The sequence below is a fragment of the Necator americanus genome, chromosome II (assembly GCF_031761385.1).
Source record: "Necator americanus strain Aroian chromosome II, whole genome shotgun sequence".
Lineage (NCBI taxonomy): Eukaryota > Metazoa > Nematoda > Chromadorea > Rhabditida > Ancylostomatidae > Necator > Necator americanus.
Genome location: NC_087372.1, coordinates 15,818,935 through 15,835,818, shown reverse-complemented (window position 1 = coordinate 15,835,818; position 16,884 = coordinate 15,818,935). Strand labels below are relative to the sequence as shown.

Sequence of the window (16,884 nt, the reverse complement as noted above, 5' to 3'; positions counted from 1 at the left end):
GGAAGACGTAAAAATTGAGCTTCGTAGAAAGACTCCGGATAACAAGGTATAGCAACCACGTTAATTGTTGGAAAGAAGCAACAAAAAATATTGCAAAAAAAAACTTCATGCATTTAGTCCGTAAATAAACGTAATATAATAGGTCTATAACACCGCTGATATGTGCAGCACAGGAAAGAACGTTGTATCTATCAGATATACACACGCAAACAAACACGAGAGCATAGTGTTGATGAGGTTCGGCGCTGCGACGCTATTGAGGGACGAGGGAACCAGTTCGACGACGACGGTGGCCTCGCCTGCCACCGGCTGTTTATGCCACTGAAGCGGGGCACTACATGAGAGGAACCTGATTTGGTTAAGGTAATGAAGACGTAACGATGAGATGTACGTTGTTTTCTAGAAGGAACGTAAGAGAAAACGACCATAAATAAAAAAGAGGTCTCCTGGAAAACCGATACTGTTATCTGCCTGATTTGCAGCGGTTCTCTGCCTCCTTCTTTTTGTTGCCTTTATTAAAGGCATCATCCCACGAATTTGAGGTGGTACGGATTTCAGGTGGAATATTCGTATACGGGATAGTAAATTATGGAGAGGGGGTGATTTCGTCTATTTCTTCCTAATCGCCGTAAAAAACGGCCCGGAAGATACGGCTTCGGGCGTTCCGGCGCGCTATTTTCCACTAGTTCGATTGGGGCGCGCCAGCCTTGTGCACGCGCCGCATCTTCCGGGCCATTTTTTACGGCGTTTAGGAAGAAATGGACTAAATCACCACCTCTCCATAATCTACCATGCCGTATACGAATACTCCACTGCTTCCAGATTAACTACTTACTTGGATTTGATTGAGATTTGTTACTGTAAATTATTTAGTTCCTTTGGAATGATAGTGCTGAAATATTGAGCTTTCACATTGGCTTCTACAGTTCACGTCTGATGAACGGATAAGTACTTTTATATCCTTGCAAAAATTGGCTGACATAAATTAATGCCCAACACCTCTTAAAATCTCAAAAACAGATGAACTTCTCAATTGCACCGACTAAATAGCTGTTTAATTAATTCCTTCTACAAATGTCTTTTGGAATCAGACAAATCATTTTTACTGATGTAAGTATGGTCTATTGCCATGCCAACAGGAACGCAGGTAGACTGTTTACATTTCCTCAAAAAATCCTTTCGATCTCTCATAAGACCCATGAAAAAATTAAATCCATTTCCCAGGAGAATTTAACCACACCTGAAAGATTGTGAGTTCCTCTCATTTGAATAGATAACAACTGGTGAAAATCATGCGTAGCTGGAGAAAAGTGCAATTTGAACTGATTATCTTATGGACTCTGTATGGAGTCTACAAAAGGCAACGTCACAAAAACACTTTCAAAAAAAACAGGATGAAAAATTTGTTCTGATCATCACGGTTAATGAGGTCAGGATGGCGAATCGAAACTTGATTTATATCGGTCAATTCTCGTCAACAAAATGTTGTAATTTACAAAAAAGTGTTGTGGTCATAGGTAAATAAAAAAGGTATTCCGGTGGCAGATGGAATAGTGGAGAGATTTTCACATTTTTTGCAAGGTCGATGGTTTGAAACCAACCAGAGCCAATCAAACGTTCCCTCCGAGTAGATAAATTGGTGCCAGACTTGCCTGGAGGATTGAGAAGTCGAATTGATATATTTGCTGGTCCCGGCAGTTCGTTGTGTAGACCGCATATGCGTTCATAAACCTCTAAGATTCTTAACTGAAGTTGAACGTGTCGTTAAATGTCTCTTTATCTCTACTCTTTTGAAGAGTTGTAAGTGCACCAGAAAGGTCATGCTGTGGCGCGTTCACATTTCTGGTGATTTTTCGATTAAACAACAAATTGCTGGTGATGAAATCTCTGAGCTCAGTTCATATCTTCATCCTGGACCAAAACCGATGATCACATCAAATCCTCTTCCCGGAAGCAGTCCTGAAGGATATGATTTATGTCAGACTTTTCCAAGAGGAGAGTGCGATTTGACAAGCCTTATATGATTAAGTGGTGGGTTGTTATTCTAAACGGATCACCTTGATCATTCTTAAACAGAATGGACCTGGGATATGATATAAATGCTGGTTCCATGATAGTTAAGAAGTGCTAGACACGTCTTTTGTTTGACAAAGGTTCTAATTTGGTAACGTATGGTCGAGTCAAAAATCATAATGTCTGAGGAACGGCTGAGTACTGCGTGAGATACGATCTTTTTTCAGTTCCGAAGAATTCCATCATAAGCTACCATAAACGTTACCCAGGTTGTGCAAATGGACCGAATGTCTTAAAATTCCGACTCGGCTACACTTCCTGGAGAGGGGTCGCAAAGATATTTTTGAGTGCAGTTCAGGAGAGAACATATACGGTAAAGAAAGGAAAGAAAGCCGCTTTAAAACCGTTAACTAAGGTTTACCGATTGAATAACGTTGATTTTTTCTTTGTGTAATGGAAAGAATAATCGAAATTTTCGACTTTCAATGAGCCTCAGCATAGTAAGATGTCCTACTGGTTTTTTATGAGCTGTGCGTTGTAAGGAAGTTGAAAGAGTAATGAAAGATAACCACAGAGCACCACACTCCATGGAGACTGCAAAAAGAACATTGAAGTTGCCTAATTGTACGTTATTTTTATGCAATGGAAATAAATGATTCCTCCAAGGATGTATTTGAGAGCAACGCCTCTAAAAAATATTAGGTCAAAGTGTTACACATTGTTTACCAATTTACAAAAGCTCGAATATCCCTCGCAATGAGATGTGAGGTCAGGTTATGTCAATAAGACCAATGAAATCTTTTCTAAGAAAACTCTTGAAAACCTGTACTCAGGCAGTAATGGGGGAATTTACGGCGCATTTATGGGCAAGAAGCTGTTCTGCCTCCAGCCGGAGAACGATGTATTGTTCCCTTTAGGACCAACGAAAAGCAACAAACTATTTTCGATGCAGCATCATGGCCCAACAGGACTACTGTACAATATATTGCACCTACTTGTTGATGACATGCTAGAAGAACTAATTTTTGGAAGGAACTATCAAGTATTCCTAAGTAAATGCCTCCTAACTTGATTAGAAGCCAATCTCCTTGGCTGGGCTCTGAGTGCCGTGAAAAAACGAATAAATTTCGCGATGAATATCCTAAAGATGTGGCGATGTTAAACAGGAAACCAATAATGTGTCTGTTTTGTGCAAATATCATGTGGGCTTAGAAATATAGCACGAATTCGTATAAAGCCCCAAAAAGTTGGAGATCGACAGAAAGCTGAACTTGGTAGGAGCTTTTCTGAACACTTAGAACGAAGATTTCTTCTTATTGGACCCATCGTTTTCAATCAGGATGAAGATGTAGATTCTCCAAGAATGACTCCATATATTAGAACGAAACATCACAGGCACCTTCACCACAGTAGATGAAAAAAAAAGAACTAAATAAATTTCACGAAGGCCAAGAATTGTAAACATATGGGACCAAACAAAGGCGGCTGCGAAGAAAAAGTGTGAGTTGCTAAGTAATAAAAGAAATGGTGAGAAATAAACACTTCAGACTTCTGAAAAATAAATAAACAGCAGAGATGCATTTCCCAGCTTGTTGTGTTAATTGTTGACAGCGGTCCAGCGGCCAGCTGTCCTTGGAAGAGCCGAAGATTCAGGTGAAATGCGAAACTTCCTGTCTCTCCGACTCTTGCTGTGTTGGATGGGCAAACGCAGGCAAGCACACTTTTCTCGGCGTCATATATCCATGTACTATGGACGAGTAGTGTGATGGTGTGAATATTGGTAGAATCAAAATTTAATCCTCGAAGGAAGCGCGAAACGAACTGCTAAATATGCCAATGGGGGAAATATTCCATCACAAGGGAGCGTACATCTAACGGGAGGTGGATGGAAGGAACGGCACATGCGGGCGGGCAAATATGTGCGAGCACTGTATGTGAAGGGAGCGGAGGAATGGAGGGGTTGGGTTTCACATTGTTGACTCTTCCGAGTGTCTAACAATGCCCACGTCATGACACCACGTTTGGTACCGCGGCAGGGATCGGACTGAGTCAGATCACGGATTTCGGTTTTGCGCTGACGGACGAGCGTTTCTTCTGAACGGATGAAAAATTTCTTTAAGAAAATAGTGTGGAACTTTCCAAAAAAAAGGCAAACCGGAGAAGGTACTTTCTAGCAGAAATTTGGACTTATTTAGAAGTAGATATATTTTATGGGGATTTTGTAAGAGCATCAAACTTGCTTCAACTCTATTCTAGTTAAACAAGAAAGTAGGAATTGGAAGATGCGAGAAGAGCAAAAGGAGTAAGATAGTAAATTTTGAACTGATACTTTGTGGGATCACTGATGTCTATAGTCTTCTTTCTAAAGAACGAACCATGTAGCACATAGTTAATAGAAAGCTGAATACTTTCCCAACCTGCACTATGATATAAATAGCACAATTTTGTGGTGTATGCATGTGCGCTGTACGAAAACTCTGGCTATTCTCGAGTTTTCTACTCCCTCAATGTAATTTTGCCACATACTCTACGACTAAATGTAGTCTCTCGCTGCCGAATGCCATCGTAGAACATTTTGCGTATGTACTTACTAGCAACGTACGAACATAAAAGTACAATTCGTACTTCTACGTTTTCTTGATTTTAAAATCTTCTTTCATGATGTTACTACTCTAAAACCTAACGATTTTTATCACCAGATCTTGCGAAAACCTTTGTAATAACGGTGTATTAATGAAATGAACACCTTTAAAGAAGTCCTTGCATAAATCCCGCATTAATTACTGGCCTAAAAGTAAAGCAATTTCAAGCAGAAATTCGGACTTATTTAGGCGGAGGTGGATTTTATGGAGGTTTTATAAGGGAAGCAAACTTGCTTCAGCTCTATTATAGTAAAATAAGCTTATGAAAATGACATAAACAGTTTTCTTCAGCAATGTCTCGCTGATAGAAGTCAGGATGGAGTCGTCCTGACCACCGATCACGAGAAATATAATAATCATAAGAAAAGTGATCAAAACAAGAGCTCTCCTTGCGGCACTAGCAGGTGAAGAATGCCTTTGTGATCTGTTTCGATTGGTACTGTAAATCATAGATAAGTAGAACGAAGCCTGTTCCTCATCAAACCTGCTGTTGTTCCATATAATGTTTTGGAATTGAAGAAACAATTGGAACAACCATTCATTAACTGGAATGGCTTTGTGATTCGACAATTTTCGGGTTTTGGACAAAAGGCAATTAATCTCTAAGAATCATTCGCAGAAATTTTAATCACTAACTTTTCTACACTTGTAGATAGGGATGAAGACGAAGTTTGCATTGAATACGCTGAAAACGGAACGAAACAGCACTCTGGCACCAAAAATCAGAACCCTGATAGACATCAAAGGTCTCATTCTACCTGACAGTGTAACTCCTCACACTCATAGGATCGATAAAATGTGAAACTAAATCGCTGTGAAAGTTCCTAAGAACCTATCCTTAAATTCCGTTACTCATACAGGTTCTCGAGTTACTTCGTTTGGTAAACTTGCTCTCTCTTTCTTTCTACTTGCTACTTGCAAACCGCATTTCGGGATCTACTTATTACTGTAGACAGACCGAGATTGAAAATTCCTCCAAACGTCAGTCTTGAGGTGCGTGCCAGCTACTAAAACGCAAGAATCGTAGTTGGCCTACCGATAACGTTTTATTGCAACCACTTTTTCGAGGTAATAACGATGTAAGTAACATACGAGCAATTCTACTAATATGACATGACAAGACGGGAGTCCATATGGTGTTCCGTTGCGGAAAAAAGGGCATTGTGGATGAGAGAACTATATTTCACTTCAAGCGTATGTTTGTTAGTTCGACATCGTACGAAGAAGATGACTGCGATTTCATGGGGGAAGCTCAAGAAAGAATCTGAGAATAGAAACAACGAAGATGAGCGGAAGAAGAGCTACTTTTGCGATCTCTGTGCGCTTCAAGTGAGGACAGCGTTGTGGTTAGGTGGACAGGAAATAGATCATAATAAAATCATAATCATAATAAAACTAATTTATCTATTTTATCAATATATTTATTTCTCTACATTTTAACGACGCATATGGTAACATCATCATATTGATGACCATCTTACTAAATAGTAAATATTCCAGTCCCGAATATATTCCATAAATCAGCTCTTTCTTAGCGCTGATTGCTGGAGACTAGAATTACTGTTCAATCCTTCCGTTTTGCGTTTTTCCTTCCCCTGCCCTTCGAATTCGAGCTAGAAAATGTTGTTTGGCCGTTTTGAATTCAACGTATGGGAATTGAACTGATTTAGGATGGCACAGTGAGGAGCAAGGCAATTGCACCCCAACCTCGCCAATTAAAGGCAGCATACCACGAATCTGAGGTGGTGCGGATTTCAGGAGGAGTATTTGTAAACGGGACAGTAGATTATGGAGAGGAGTGTGATTCCGTCCATTTCTTCCTAATTGCCGTAAAAAACGTCCCGGAAGATGCGGCGCCGCCCAAGGCTGTCGCGCTCCATTCGAACTCCTTATGGAAAATAGTGCGCCGGAACGCTCGAAGCCGTATCTTCCGGGCCGTTTTCTACGGCAATTAGGAAGAAATGAACGGAATGACCCTCCTCCCCATTATCTACAACCCCGTATTCGAATAATCCACAGGAAATCCGTACCAGCCCGGATTCGTGAGGTGATACCTTTAAGGTAAGCAAGCGATCGACTAAGTCTTATGCAAAATGATGTATAATTGAAATAACTGCAAAGAGGAAGATAACGAAGTACATACGTGTGATGTGGCGAATACCGTGCACTATTACTGGTTGCACTCAAGGAACAAAATCAGTATGGCAATAGTAAGTTTCATAGAAACATCTTCGAAAAAGAAACACCTTCCATCCATTCGTGGGTCGCTTGGCTATTAATTGTCGGCCGCCTGTCACTTGCCCGTGTATTCTTAGCGTTTGCATTATTTATTTTACCATTACCTTTTTGCACCGACAGCGAAATGAGCGTTGCTCCATGTTCCTGCTGAAACAAGGCAGAAAAGTCGTCTGCGAGGAAGTGGCGGAAACCAAATGCTTGCAGTCAACTGGCAAAAGAAGGCAGCGGCTTTCATGTTCCTGATGGACCTTAGAAGAGTGCAATCAACTTTTTTTTCCGTTGTAACATAACTGTCCTCAATCACGAGTCAGAAAGCATCTCGAAGGTTTTGCGCGCATTATTTCAGAAATGTCCTAGTCCCTGCTTTTTTTGCTGAACTCCGCTCGTGTTTTCTTCCATGTCCCTGAGTATTCTCAAATTCACGCGCTAGCCAAAGCAAAAAATGGGAAATTGAACTGCTGATACGAACTAGAATGATGAATTACAAGTTCAGACCAGAACTACTATAGTATAACAATTACTTCTGCACATATTTGTTTTATTTCTTTATTTCTTTATTTCTTTATTTAGTTAGACGAATTTCATTTCGCTTTAATCACGCATTCTTCAAATTATATCTATAGTACTTATTTTGGCTAAATTAGTTGAAAAGTATGGGAGTAATCGCCTTTCGGTTGAATGAGTTGAAGTTGAGTTGCGTTGAGTTGATCGGTTGAATGAGAACAAACATTAAATTTTCTAAGTTTCATATCTTTCTACGGAATAAAATTGTAATACGTGCAAATCCCCCCTTCTCTCCCTCTCCTCCCCACCCCACCCCTCTTTCCTCCCACTTCCCCCCGCAAATCTTATCTACTACTGGAGCGACCCTGAGATTGAAGTTTTCAGTGGACGCTTACTTTAAGAAAAACTTCCTATTTCTCTTATTTGTGGATGAATGAGGCAACGAGGAGATGGTGGATGTAGTCCTCCATCAAGAGGAAATAAACGTTGTCCTCCATATCAAAAGGAAATAAACGTACTCAAATTCACGAACGTATCGCGCAAAATCTGGATGTCCGTAGCTGGTGATTGGATTTCTGATGGATTGACGCTGGTGATGAATGAGCTGGTACGCTAGGCATCATGGAAATTCTTACGAGATTGTGCTCGGATGCTCCGCTTCTCGTAAAGAGGTGGATTGTCTTTGAAAATGAATATTAACACTTGCATATTTCTCAAAAGGATCCGTTTGCTCGTGACATGCAAAAAATTATAGTCAGCAGTCATAAGTGGAATTCAAGCGATAACAGAGACCACTGGGAGAAAAGACCTCTTTAGAGCTGTACATACACAGATAGCTCCAGAGATGGCGGTAGATGATACCCATGGGGCCGTAGGCGTCCAAGAAGGCAAGTAAGGACTATCTCCATGCAGCCACTTGCTGTTATCCATAACAAGCATATCTAGTTCGGCTGGGTGATGGAACAGGAGTAATCGTTCACAAAACGCTGTGGTTGTTTGTTGCAAGCGATATAATCGCACCTGCCGGACGTCACACAAACAATATTCGCTATGCATTGGCAATTACCAGCCAAGCGTAATGCGAACGCTATTCCATGTATATGATCGCCTATAAAACCCTATAAATGAGAATATTGCAGAATAGGGCGGGTGTGGTGTAGCGGTTAGAGGTTCCGCTTCCTGCACGATTGATCGGAGGTTCGAATCCGCCCTAGTGCTCACCAAGCCTTTCATCCCTCCGGGGTCGATAAATTGGTACCAGACTTCGGCTCGGCAGACCCGATCGGCTAGCCACCGCAAGTCATTGTATAGGCCAGATACACGTTCGTAAACCTCAAATGATTCTGAATTGAAGTGAACGTGGGGGCGCATCCCAAGCGGATTGATTAACGCCAGAAACTTTATCCTTTATCCTTTATTGCAGAATAGAAAAACGAAGGGAACCAATGATGTGAAAAGACGATTAGAGCTGCTATTTCGAGGTGAAAATGTACGGGCAGAGAAGGTCGTGGACAAGCCGACAGTAGCCCATCATACACGGACACTTTTATCGCAAGGTCGCACTTAAGCAACGGGAATTTTTTTCTCCCCTGTCGAAGAATGAATTGAAAGCAGAAAGGGCGGCCATAGACGCCATACATATTCGGTGTATGTACGCGCTGGTAATTCACTGAGAGACAACTGTTTCACATGCAGGGAAAATAGGTGAGCAGAAATCAAATGGTGGAAATTTCGAGGAAATTAGGGATACAGTATATGAAGATGCACGGATAATAATACGGAAATATGTAATAAGAATAGTATGTAAGAGAAAGGGTTAATAAAACAATAATGTAGTGACAAAATAAGACAAAACATGATGTATTATAAAAATATAAGGATTATAGAGACAATGGTTTAGAAATTGGAAACAAGATTTTGCAGAGTCAGTCTCTTCCGAATCGCCGAACATTTTTCAACTAATTCCAGTCGCGTAATGACCGCTATATCGCAAAAAATAGAGGAGAAAGGTGATTTCGATGAAAATAAAGGAGGAGAAAGGCGAAAACAACGACTGAGCAGGAATCGAAAATGAATAATTGAATGGTCAAGAGCGATACCCTTTAAAGAGAACATACGCATGCAAACAAGGAGTGGAAGGTTAATGCAGAGGAATGGTAGAAGAATATACCTTCCAAAAAAGTGCGACGGGGTCTCAAATGGATAATTTTAACAAGAGCTATGCACAGACACCGTTCTCGAAGCCACAGTGTAATAAAGCCATTTTGGTTGCCGATTTTCAGTCCTAATAAATGAAAGAAATTCCCTGGGTGGATTTGGATTGGAAAATAAGTATGCATGGACACGTGCGTAGGAAAAGAACTTGGGGTTTTTGTTTCCTCTGCAGAACGCTTAATCTTTCAAGAGGCAAAAGAAACATGTGATTATTACGAGAATAAAAATTCGTTTTTTCCTTCTTACATTCAAAACTATTTGTTTTTTATTTGTTATTTGGCTGCTGAAAAATAGACTCTTAAATGATGTAATAGGAAGGTTCGATAGCTAGGAAAGTTCATTTATAGATCAATAAACAACAGGTAGCCGTTTAGGAGCTGCGAATGAGCAAGCGGTGAAAATATTTGGCTCTCCGACACTTATTTCCAGCTATCAAAGCGAGCTAAAATGCCCATGTGAAACTTGATCATCTTTTCTAACTGAAAGGAAGGAAAAAAGAGCGAGGAAAGAAGAAATTGCGGACAACATTCTTGTCACACTCGCTTGAAATATTGCAAACTATGTTTGCACCTGATATCACCACGTACTCATCAAATTAATTTCAAAAAATTCAATTTACCATCACAGAAAACCTTCGAATCTCTGGCAACTGGTACAACCGTCGAGCTATGGAAAGAGTCCAAGATCTACAATAATAGGAATACAAAATACTCTTACCAAAAAATCTGGAAATGAAAGTGGCAGCGATGGACTTTCAATGATTTTTCTTTGGATTTTTTCCCTACGGAAAGGAGTTATAATAGCAGACTGTGGCCTGCTGTGCGCGAGGTTGGATCCTTAGTGTTACAAGAATTGGCCTCCACCAGATCATTCCGGCGACCATTCATCATTTAAAAAATGGTCAGAATGGCGTGAAATGTTTTAATGGTCAGAATGAGGAGGTCAGAATGTACTTCTAATTTGATTTGTAGAGAAGGTGCACAGTGGTAAAAATTTGCTCTGCGAGAATCAGAAAATTTACAAGGAAGGACTCAGAGGGTTCTGTTACGTGCAGCAACAATGGCGCCTGCATTTAAAAAGTGGGAGGGTCATGACAATTTCCACCGACTTTAAGGATTTTGGATGAGATCCGTTTTGGATGCACTGTTAAGTGCTGTTGAAATCAAATCGGGATTTAACCAAATCTGCAAAAACAGTGATTCTAATCCCAAAGTTTGCAATAGCGGCCAATCATAGTGAGAAAATGTTGGAGATCTGAGCACTTATTTCTACTGCTCTGTTAGTCCACCTCAGTTTTCAGAACTGCTAGAGTTATCGGACGAGTTGTAGCCTCGCTAAGTGCTGTAACGGTTTAAGAGTTCTCCAATTGATGAATTTGATTTGCGGAGAAGGTGCGTTATTTCATTGTGGATGTTACAAAGTACATCCATCCCAATCTGATGAGGCGTTTGGGAGGGTAAGTCACTGATGGCTTTGATTTTCCAGGCTCTGACGAAGTGATGACACTGAAGCGTTAGCTCTTAGTTGATAAGGCAGGATCAACACCAATCCTGGCTACAGCTCAAGCGGATCAGTCAAAAGCTATGTACTCAACATGCCAAGACATCAAAAACCGCCAATAGTGCAAAAAGTGGTTGAAATAAAATAGTAAAAAATAAAGTGGTGTAAAATGTAATATAAATAGACAGATATCAAATTGAATAAATGAAACAATGAGATGTGCTAAAATATAAACAACAAGTTTTTCTACTTCCGCTTTGATTTTTAGTGTTATTTCTGATTTACCAGCTTTTTTTCAGGATATTCCTTAACGATCAGACTGAAGCAACGCTCCAGAGCCTCAACAAAGTCTGGGTAGGCTACTATGAGGATATGTACTCATGTAGCCAGCAAATAGCACTAATTACAGAGCATAAATGCTCTTTTTTGTGTTGTTTACTTTAGCAACTCCTAAGTGCCTACCGAAGCGTTATGAGAAGTGCCGAGATGAAACGATGAACTCTGAAAGAATATCTTTTTGTAGGGTACGAAACGAAGCGCCGCATAATCCGTCAGAATATCGTTCGAATCTAGAACAAAGCAATACGAAGTGTCTCGCAGCAATAGCCTCGTGCGAAAACTTGAGTAATTAGGCGAGGATCGAAATATAACGTCGGTTATATCGAGGTTAAAGGTACGTCGTGCTCCTTTTGAATACGAATTACCCTCATTACGTAACCGCATTCTTTACCGAACATACGTCTTCGTCGTTCGTGTGCTCTCCACTTTGAATGGCAATTGGTTCAGTTTGAGTCGAATAATTTTTTCCATGCACACAGAATAGTTTACGAATTGACTGTGCGTTGCTGCGTTGTGTATCAGAAGGTGATGTAGGTGATGTCATGTAGAGCACTCACAATGATCCAGATAAAATTCTACCTGGAGTCGTTAGGAAGAAATTCAAGTGAAGAGAACATGTATGAAACTATCGAAGACTTAGGAACTGAACAGAAACATAGCTAATATTTCAGGAACATGGGTACAGTTGCGTCAAGAAGTTTTGTAGAAACAGGAAAAAGCAAAAAATGGTCCTGTACATGGACTCTACTTCCCAAACAAAATCACTTGCAAAAGCATACGTATGGACTCAAGCATCAACGGTTCTATTCCCTTATTCGCAGAAGTTTTCGTCCGAATCCGCAAAATAACCAGGATCTTATGTCACTTCGATGAATCCCGACTATGGTCCATACCTTTGTCAACCAAGGAATCTTTTGCAGTTTGAGAATCAATTGAAGTGCAATAAGGCAAAGCGGAGGCAATATATGAATTTTGGACACATCAACTTTGGAGAGATCACAAATTGGAAGCTTCAAAAAAGCAGAATAAAAACAACTAAAAACAATTTCATTACAAGTTCTGCGATGGCAGCTCGTTTCAGAGCCGGGGTTATAGGGGCTACTTGGTGGTGAAAAGGGAAAATTTCCACCATTTTAGGGAGCACAGAAATCAAACGGTTGCGCTTACGCTTAAAAATTACAGCATGCTAAATCCAAAATGTTCCATTCATCTTGCTTACAATTTAAAAAATGCAAGCGATCAGTACAACAGCGACACCCTCACTCACTTTTGTTAAAATTCATGTTTGAATAGAAAAAGTACCCGTCCCTGAAGACGGATAAGTTCACAATTTTGCTTAGCTAAAAAGATCGCAATCCCAGTAGGTGAACTCGCTTCTTTCTCCTAATTGAGTTTTCATCGGATTGCATTTCAGGTGCATTTTCTTTGGACGAATACATCCATAAAGTTTACATCCGTCCTACGTCCACTGCTATGGTGGGAAACCATTCGAGTATTTCCGACTGAAACCGGAAATGATTTGTACCAGAAGCGGTGGCCGCGAACAGGAGCAGTCAATTGTGTAAATTTGCATTGAAAAATTTATGGAACACGAAATACATGAAGTACGTGTATAGCCTTGCGTAGTGTGTAATCAACTTCCAAAGGAAATTCCAACATTTAGTGACTGGTCGAAAGTTATCCAGAATTCACATGCGAAAAGATGGTCACGTCGCGTGAACGGATAGTGCTACGAATGGCTGATTCTAAAGCAATTTTTATAAATCAAAAATTAAGAGTAGAAATTAATTCTGAGAAGAATTGTAATAAAATTTCTCGCAAGAATTCTTCCAAGTTATGGGTGCTTTGAAGTTTTTCAACGATGTGCTGAATTTTCTGTAGCAACCGGATGCTTCGGGAAAGAAGCCTGCAATTTTCTTTCTAAAAAACGTCCGTCAATCTTCTGCACTTATGGTTTTTAACTTCTGACATGCTCCATTTATACTTCACCGCCTTTTACGTGGAAGTGCCCTAGTTTCAGTTCGAACTATTATTACCGTGGGAAAGACTTCTACAAAAGAGAGTTGTAGCTAAAATGCCATTTCTCATAAATTTGCTTGCTGACAGCTCTTAATAGATAACTGTTCAATTTCTTTTGACGCAAATCTACATAGCTTTCTTTTAGGATTTTGAATCTAACCCTCCCTTTCAGTACTGAAACGATGTTTCTAAAGCAGGAACATCCAAGAATTTCACCGAAAGCTTTCGAGTTACCATACAAATTTGAGGAAGAATAGTTATTTACATGCATTTTGCTGGGATAGCTCAGGATTCTATCGCAAGTGAGAGAAGATCACCATGAGAAAAGAGAGTACCTGCAAAACATTAGAAAAAGAAGGCTAGGAGGAACGGAAGGAGAAAAACAAATGGAATTTCCCGCGAATAGAGCTGAACAGTGCATGTAGCATGTAATTCCGATGTGGTGCAATGTTGAGGAGAGGAGTCTCGTTGGCAAGGGAACACTCGCTCCTACCATGATCAATAGAAATGGACCTTCGCACCCTTGCAGTGGCGGGCGACGATTATAGCGATCCCAGGCACACAGTCAGCCAGCCGGATGCACCTCCTCTGCGAGAACGTCATTCGCAAAATGTATTCAGTCGCAACTAGAAAAATAGCCATTGCGCTGCGTGCGGTGGACGACAATTCTCGCTCGTAATAGCCATCGTAAGAATCAGCACCGATTTTGCGCTGATTCGCTGCTACAAGCTCGTCAATAGCAACACTCGTTGGTTCGGTCTAATTGTCAAAGAAAAATAACTATAGGTGATAGGATATAGTACTATAGGTGAGGAGTGGGACCGCGAAAAAAGAAAAATCGCTGCCGTTTTCAGTCGCCCTTTGAACGAAATCGCGCAGCGCAGCGGGGAGCAGGTCAGATGAGGTGAAAATAGTGGGGATGAGGTGAGAGGGCACCGTAGTGTGCGGAGCGTCCAGATCGCATAGACTAGTAGCGTACTCGAATCAAACGTAGGCGGATGTGGCGGCAGCAATGCAGCGACTGACTGGTAGTGCACCACGGTCGTTATACCACTGAATGACAGATCGCGATGGGTTAGGTGACGATTACTGCAGAGTCCATCGCAAACATCGCTTCTGACCTTGGAAATCAGTGTTAGGGAAGTTTGAGGTCTCAGTATGCGCTCACTTAACCCAAAGGAGGTATTGCTTTATTCCCAAACCCTGGTGGACCATTTAAATCTATGGATATTTCACTTCAGAAGGCTGCTTTTTTCCAACTACTTGTTTTAATTAATTCAACCAGAAGCTCCAAAGGTTTATTCTGCGAATTGAAGTCGAGAACGTGAACACATTGCAAAGAGGTTGACCAACTCCGCCAACTCTATCCTCCATCCTAATACACTGTCTGCAAAACTTAAGGATGAAATAGTTAAGGTAACATAGCGTCATGGCGTACATACTAACAACTTGGTGGAAATGAGTGAAGATGCGGGAGTGTGTCGCCAGAGATCTCTCAGTCGCGCACAGAAAAACCTGGTGACTATAGTGTACATAACTATCGCCATTGAATAAAAAAGTTATTTCTTTTCGTCGTATTGCGTATTTCTCGGTTAGCTTCCGGACTAAACTGTAGCACTTTTTTCCACGTGTGGTCAAAGTTTCATTGCGCTGTATTACTTGGCAGTGACTCATCATGCAAAAGTTACTTTCATTGTTAAGTTCTGGTCTATGAGACCTATTAGGACGAGCTAAAAAAAATGCAGAAAAATATAAAGGAATTTGCTGAAAAAGTAAAAATAAGTGGTAAAGTGTTAAATCTCGTACTCTTGAGCGCAATAAAGTATATTGTAGAAAGGGTTGACTGTGGTAGTGGCCAGTACATAAGTCCATGTCGGGGGCTATCTGGTTCGGAGCAGGACGTTCTTCTGTCCGTCAACAGGCTCTAAAATATGCGCAAAAGACTCAAAAACACATTGAACCGACGTGAATATTAAACGAGACCATCAATTTTAATTTCTGCATTCGTGCAATTGCATTACCATATACGACGTGAGGTTAGGTTAGATTAAACGTTCACTGGCTTCAAATGCGTTTTACACTTTGAGGGAAGAAGATTGCTTTGCTGTGGATTTCTAGAGCACTGAAACTCTACAGCTCTTGATTTGAAGAGTCTGAGGGTTCTGACAGAGTGATGGGTCTCGAAACGCTATCCAAGATATGAAGATATGAATCTTGCCCTCTTCCTCAAATGCTTCGGTTCAGTCCTACAGCATAGCAGAGTCAAAACGAGATGAAGTACTGTGCATTTGCGTGAGCGGTTGTTCCCGAAGCGGCGCCTGGGGATTGCGGTTGGAATCGAGGAGGGACCATCGCGAACTGCAGCAATGAACGGAGGTAGCAGGGATCCTCACTCGATCCTAACCGCTGCGCACCACCGCACCGCTTCGAGCGCTACCGCTTACGCAACTGCATCGTGCTTCATGTCGTTTTGAGGTGAATGATATTCATGACGAAATACTATTTAAAGACTTAAGAACCTTTTATCCCCTTTCAACACCTCCATCCGTTAAGAACCGTGGTTGGTTCGTATGGATCCCTGTATTCGCTGGCACTGATTTGTTTCAATGACAATTCGTACAGCAAAAAAAAAATCTTAAAAAATGCTCTGGTGAGAAATATTACAGTATAGCAGGAGAAGTAGAATGGTGGAGAAATCACGGATTTTTCTGCATAGTAAGTTTATTTTTCTTGATTCTTGTCTACCTTTTATCCTCTTTCAACACCTCCATCCGTTTTGCCTTACTGCTTTCCTAAATGTCCACATGCGTCGTATGTTATTTCACCGTATAAGTGCAGCACCGAGCACTAAAACTTGCGTACAGACGCATTGATTCCCTGTTAAAATAGTCCTTCAAGAAAACTAGCTAGCAGTGTTAAAAACCTCTGAGCATTAAAAATATTCACAGAGGTTTAGGTAAGGATTTCTGTGCAGAATCGACTCTTTTGTGTCCTATACATGTTGACTGAGTGATGTTACGACAAATATATCTTGTTGGTCAGCTGATATAATTAATATGACCCGCATGACGAAATCAACGAATTTCTTAACACTTTAACAATCATTCTTCATATCTCCTCCTACGTCGCGTAAACATCTGGGACAATCTGGAATCAGTCTGGAATTCGAAATTGCCCTGCTTTTTCCTGTTGACCATGCTACGATAATGAATAATGAGATTTCCTCGGAACATATAGTAGAAGTTGAGCTTTCAGCTAACCTATAAAAAAACCTAAGCCTTTACGAATACGAAGTCTGGCTTGAACAGAAGGTATGAAGTGGAGCTAATTGATTGAGCTATTGAAAAAGAAGTGGGTGTTCTGTGACTCGAAATGGGTTATGGACGATTGAAGTCAGTGAAGTGCAGAAACAGCA

At 40.8% G+C, this 16,884-nt stretch overlaps 1 protein-coding gene across 1 annotated transcript; it reads right to left on the bottom strand.

Moving 5' to 3' along the window:
• Window positions 1–1,906: 1,906 nt before the first annotated feature.
• RB195_017983 (uncharacterized protein) lies at window positions 1,907–8,336 on the bottom strand (the record flags this gene model as incomplete). The annotated part of the gene is made up of 3 exons (XM_064185203.1): window positions 1,907–1,959; window positions 6,902–7,040; window positions 8,226–8,336. 3 exons carry the CDS (start codon window positions 8,334–8,336, stop codon window positions 1,907–1,909), a joined length of 303 nt encoding a protein of 100 aa, XP_064041084.1.
• Window positions 8,337–16,884: the final 8,548 nt, after the last annotated feature.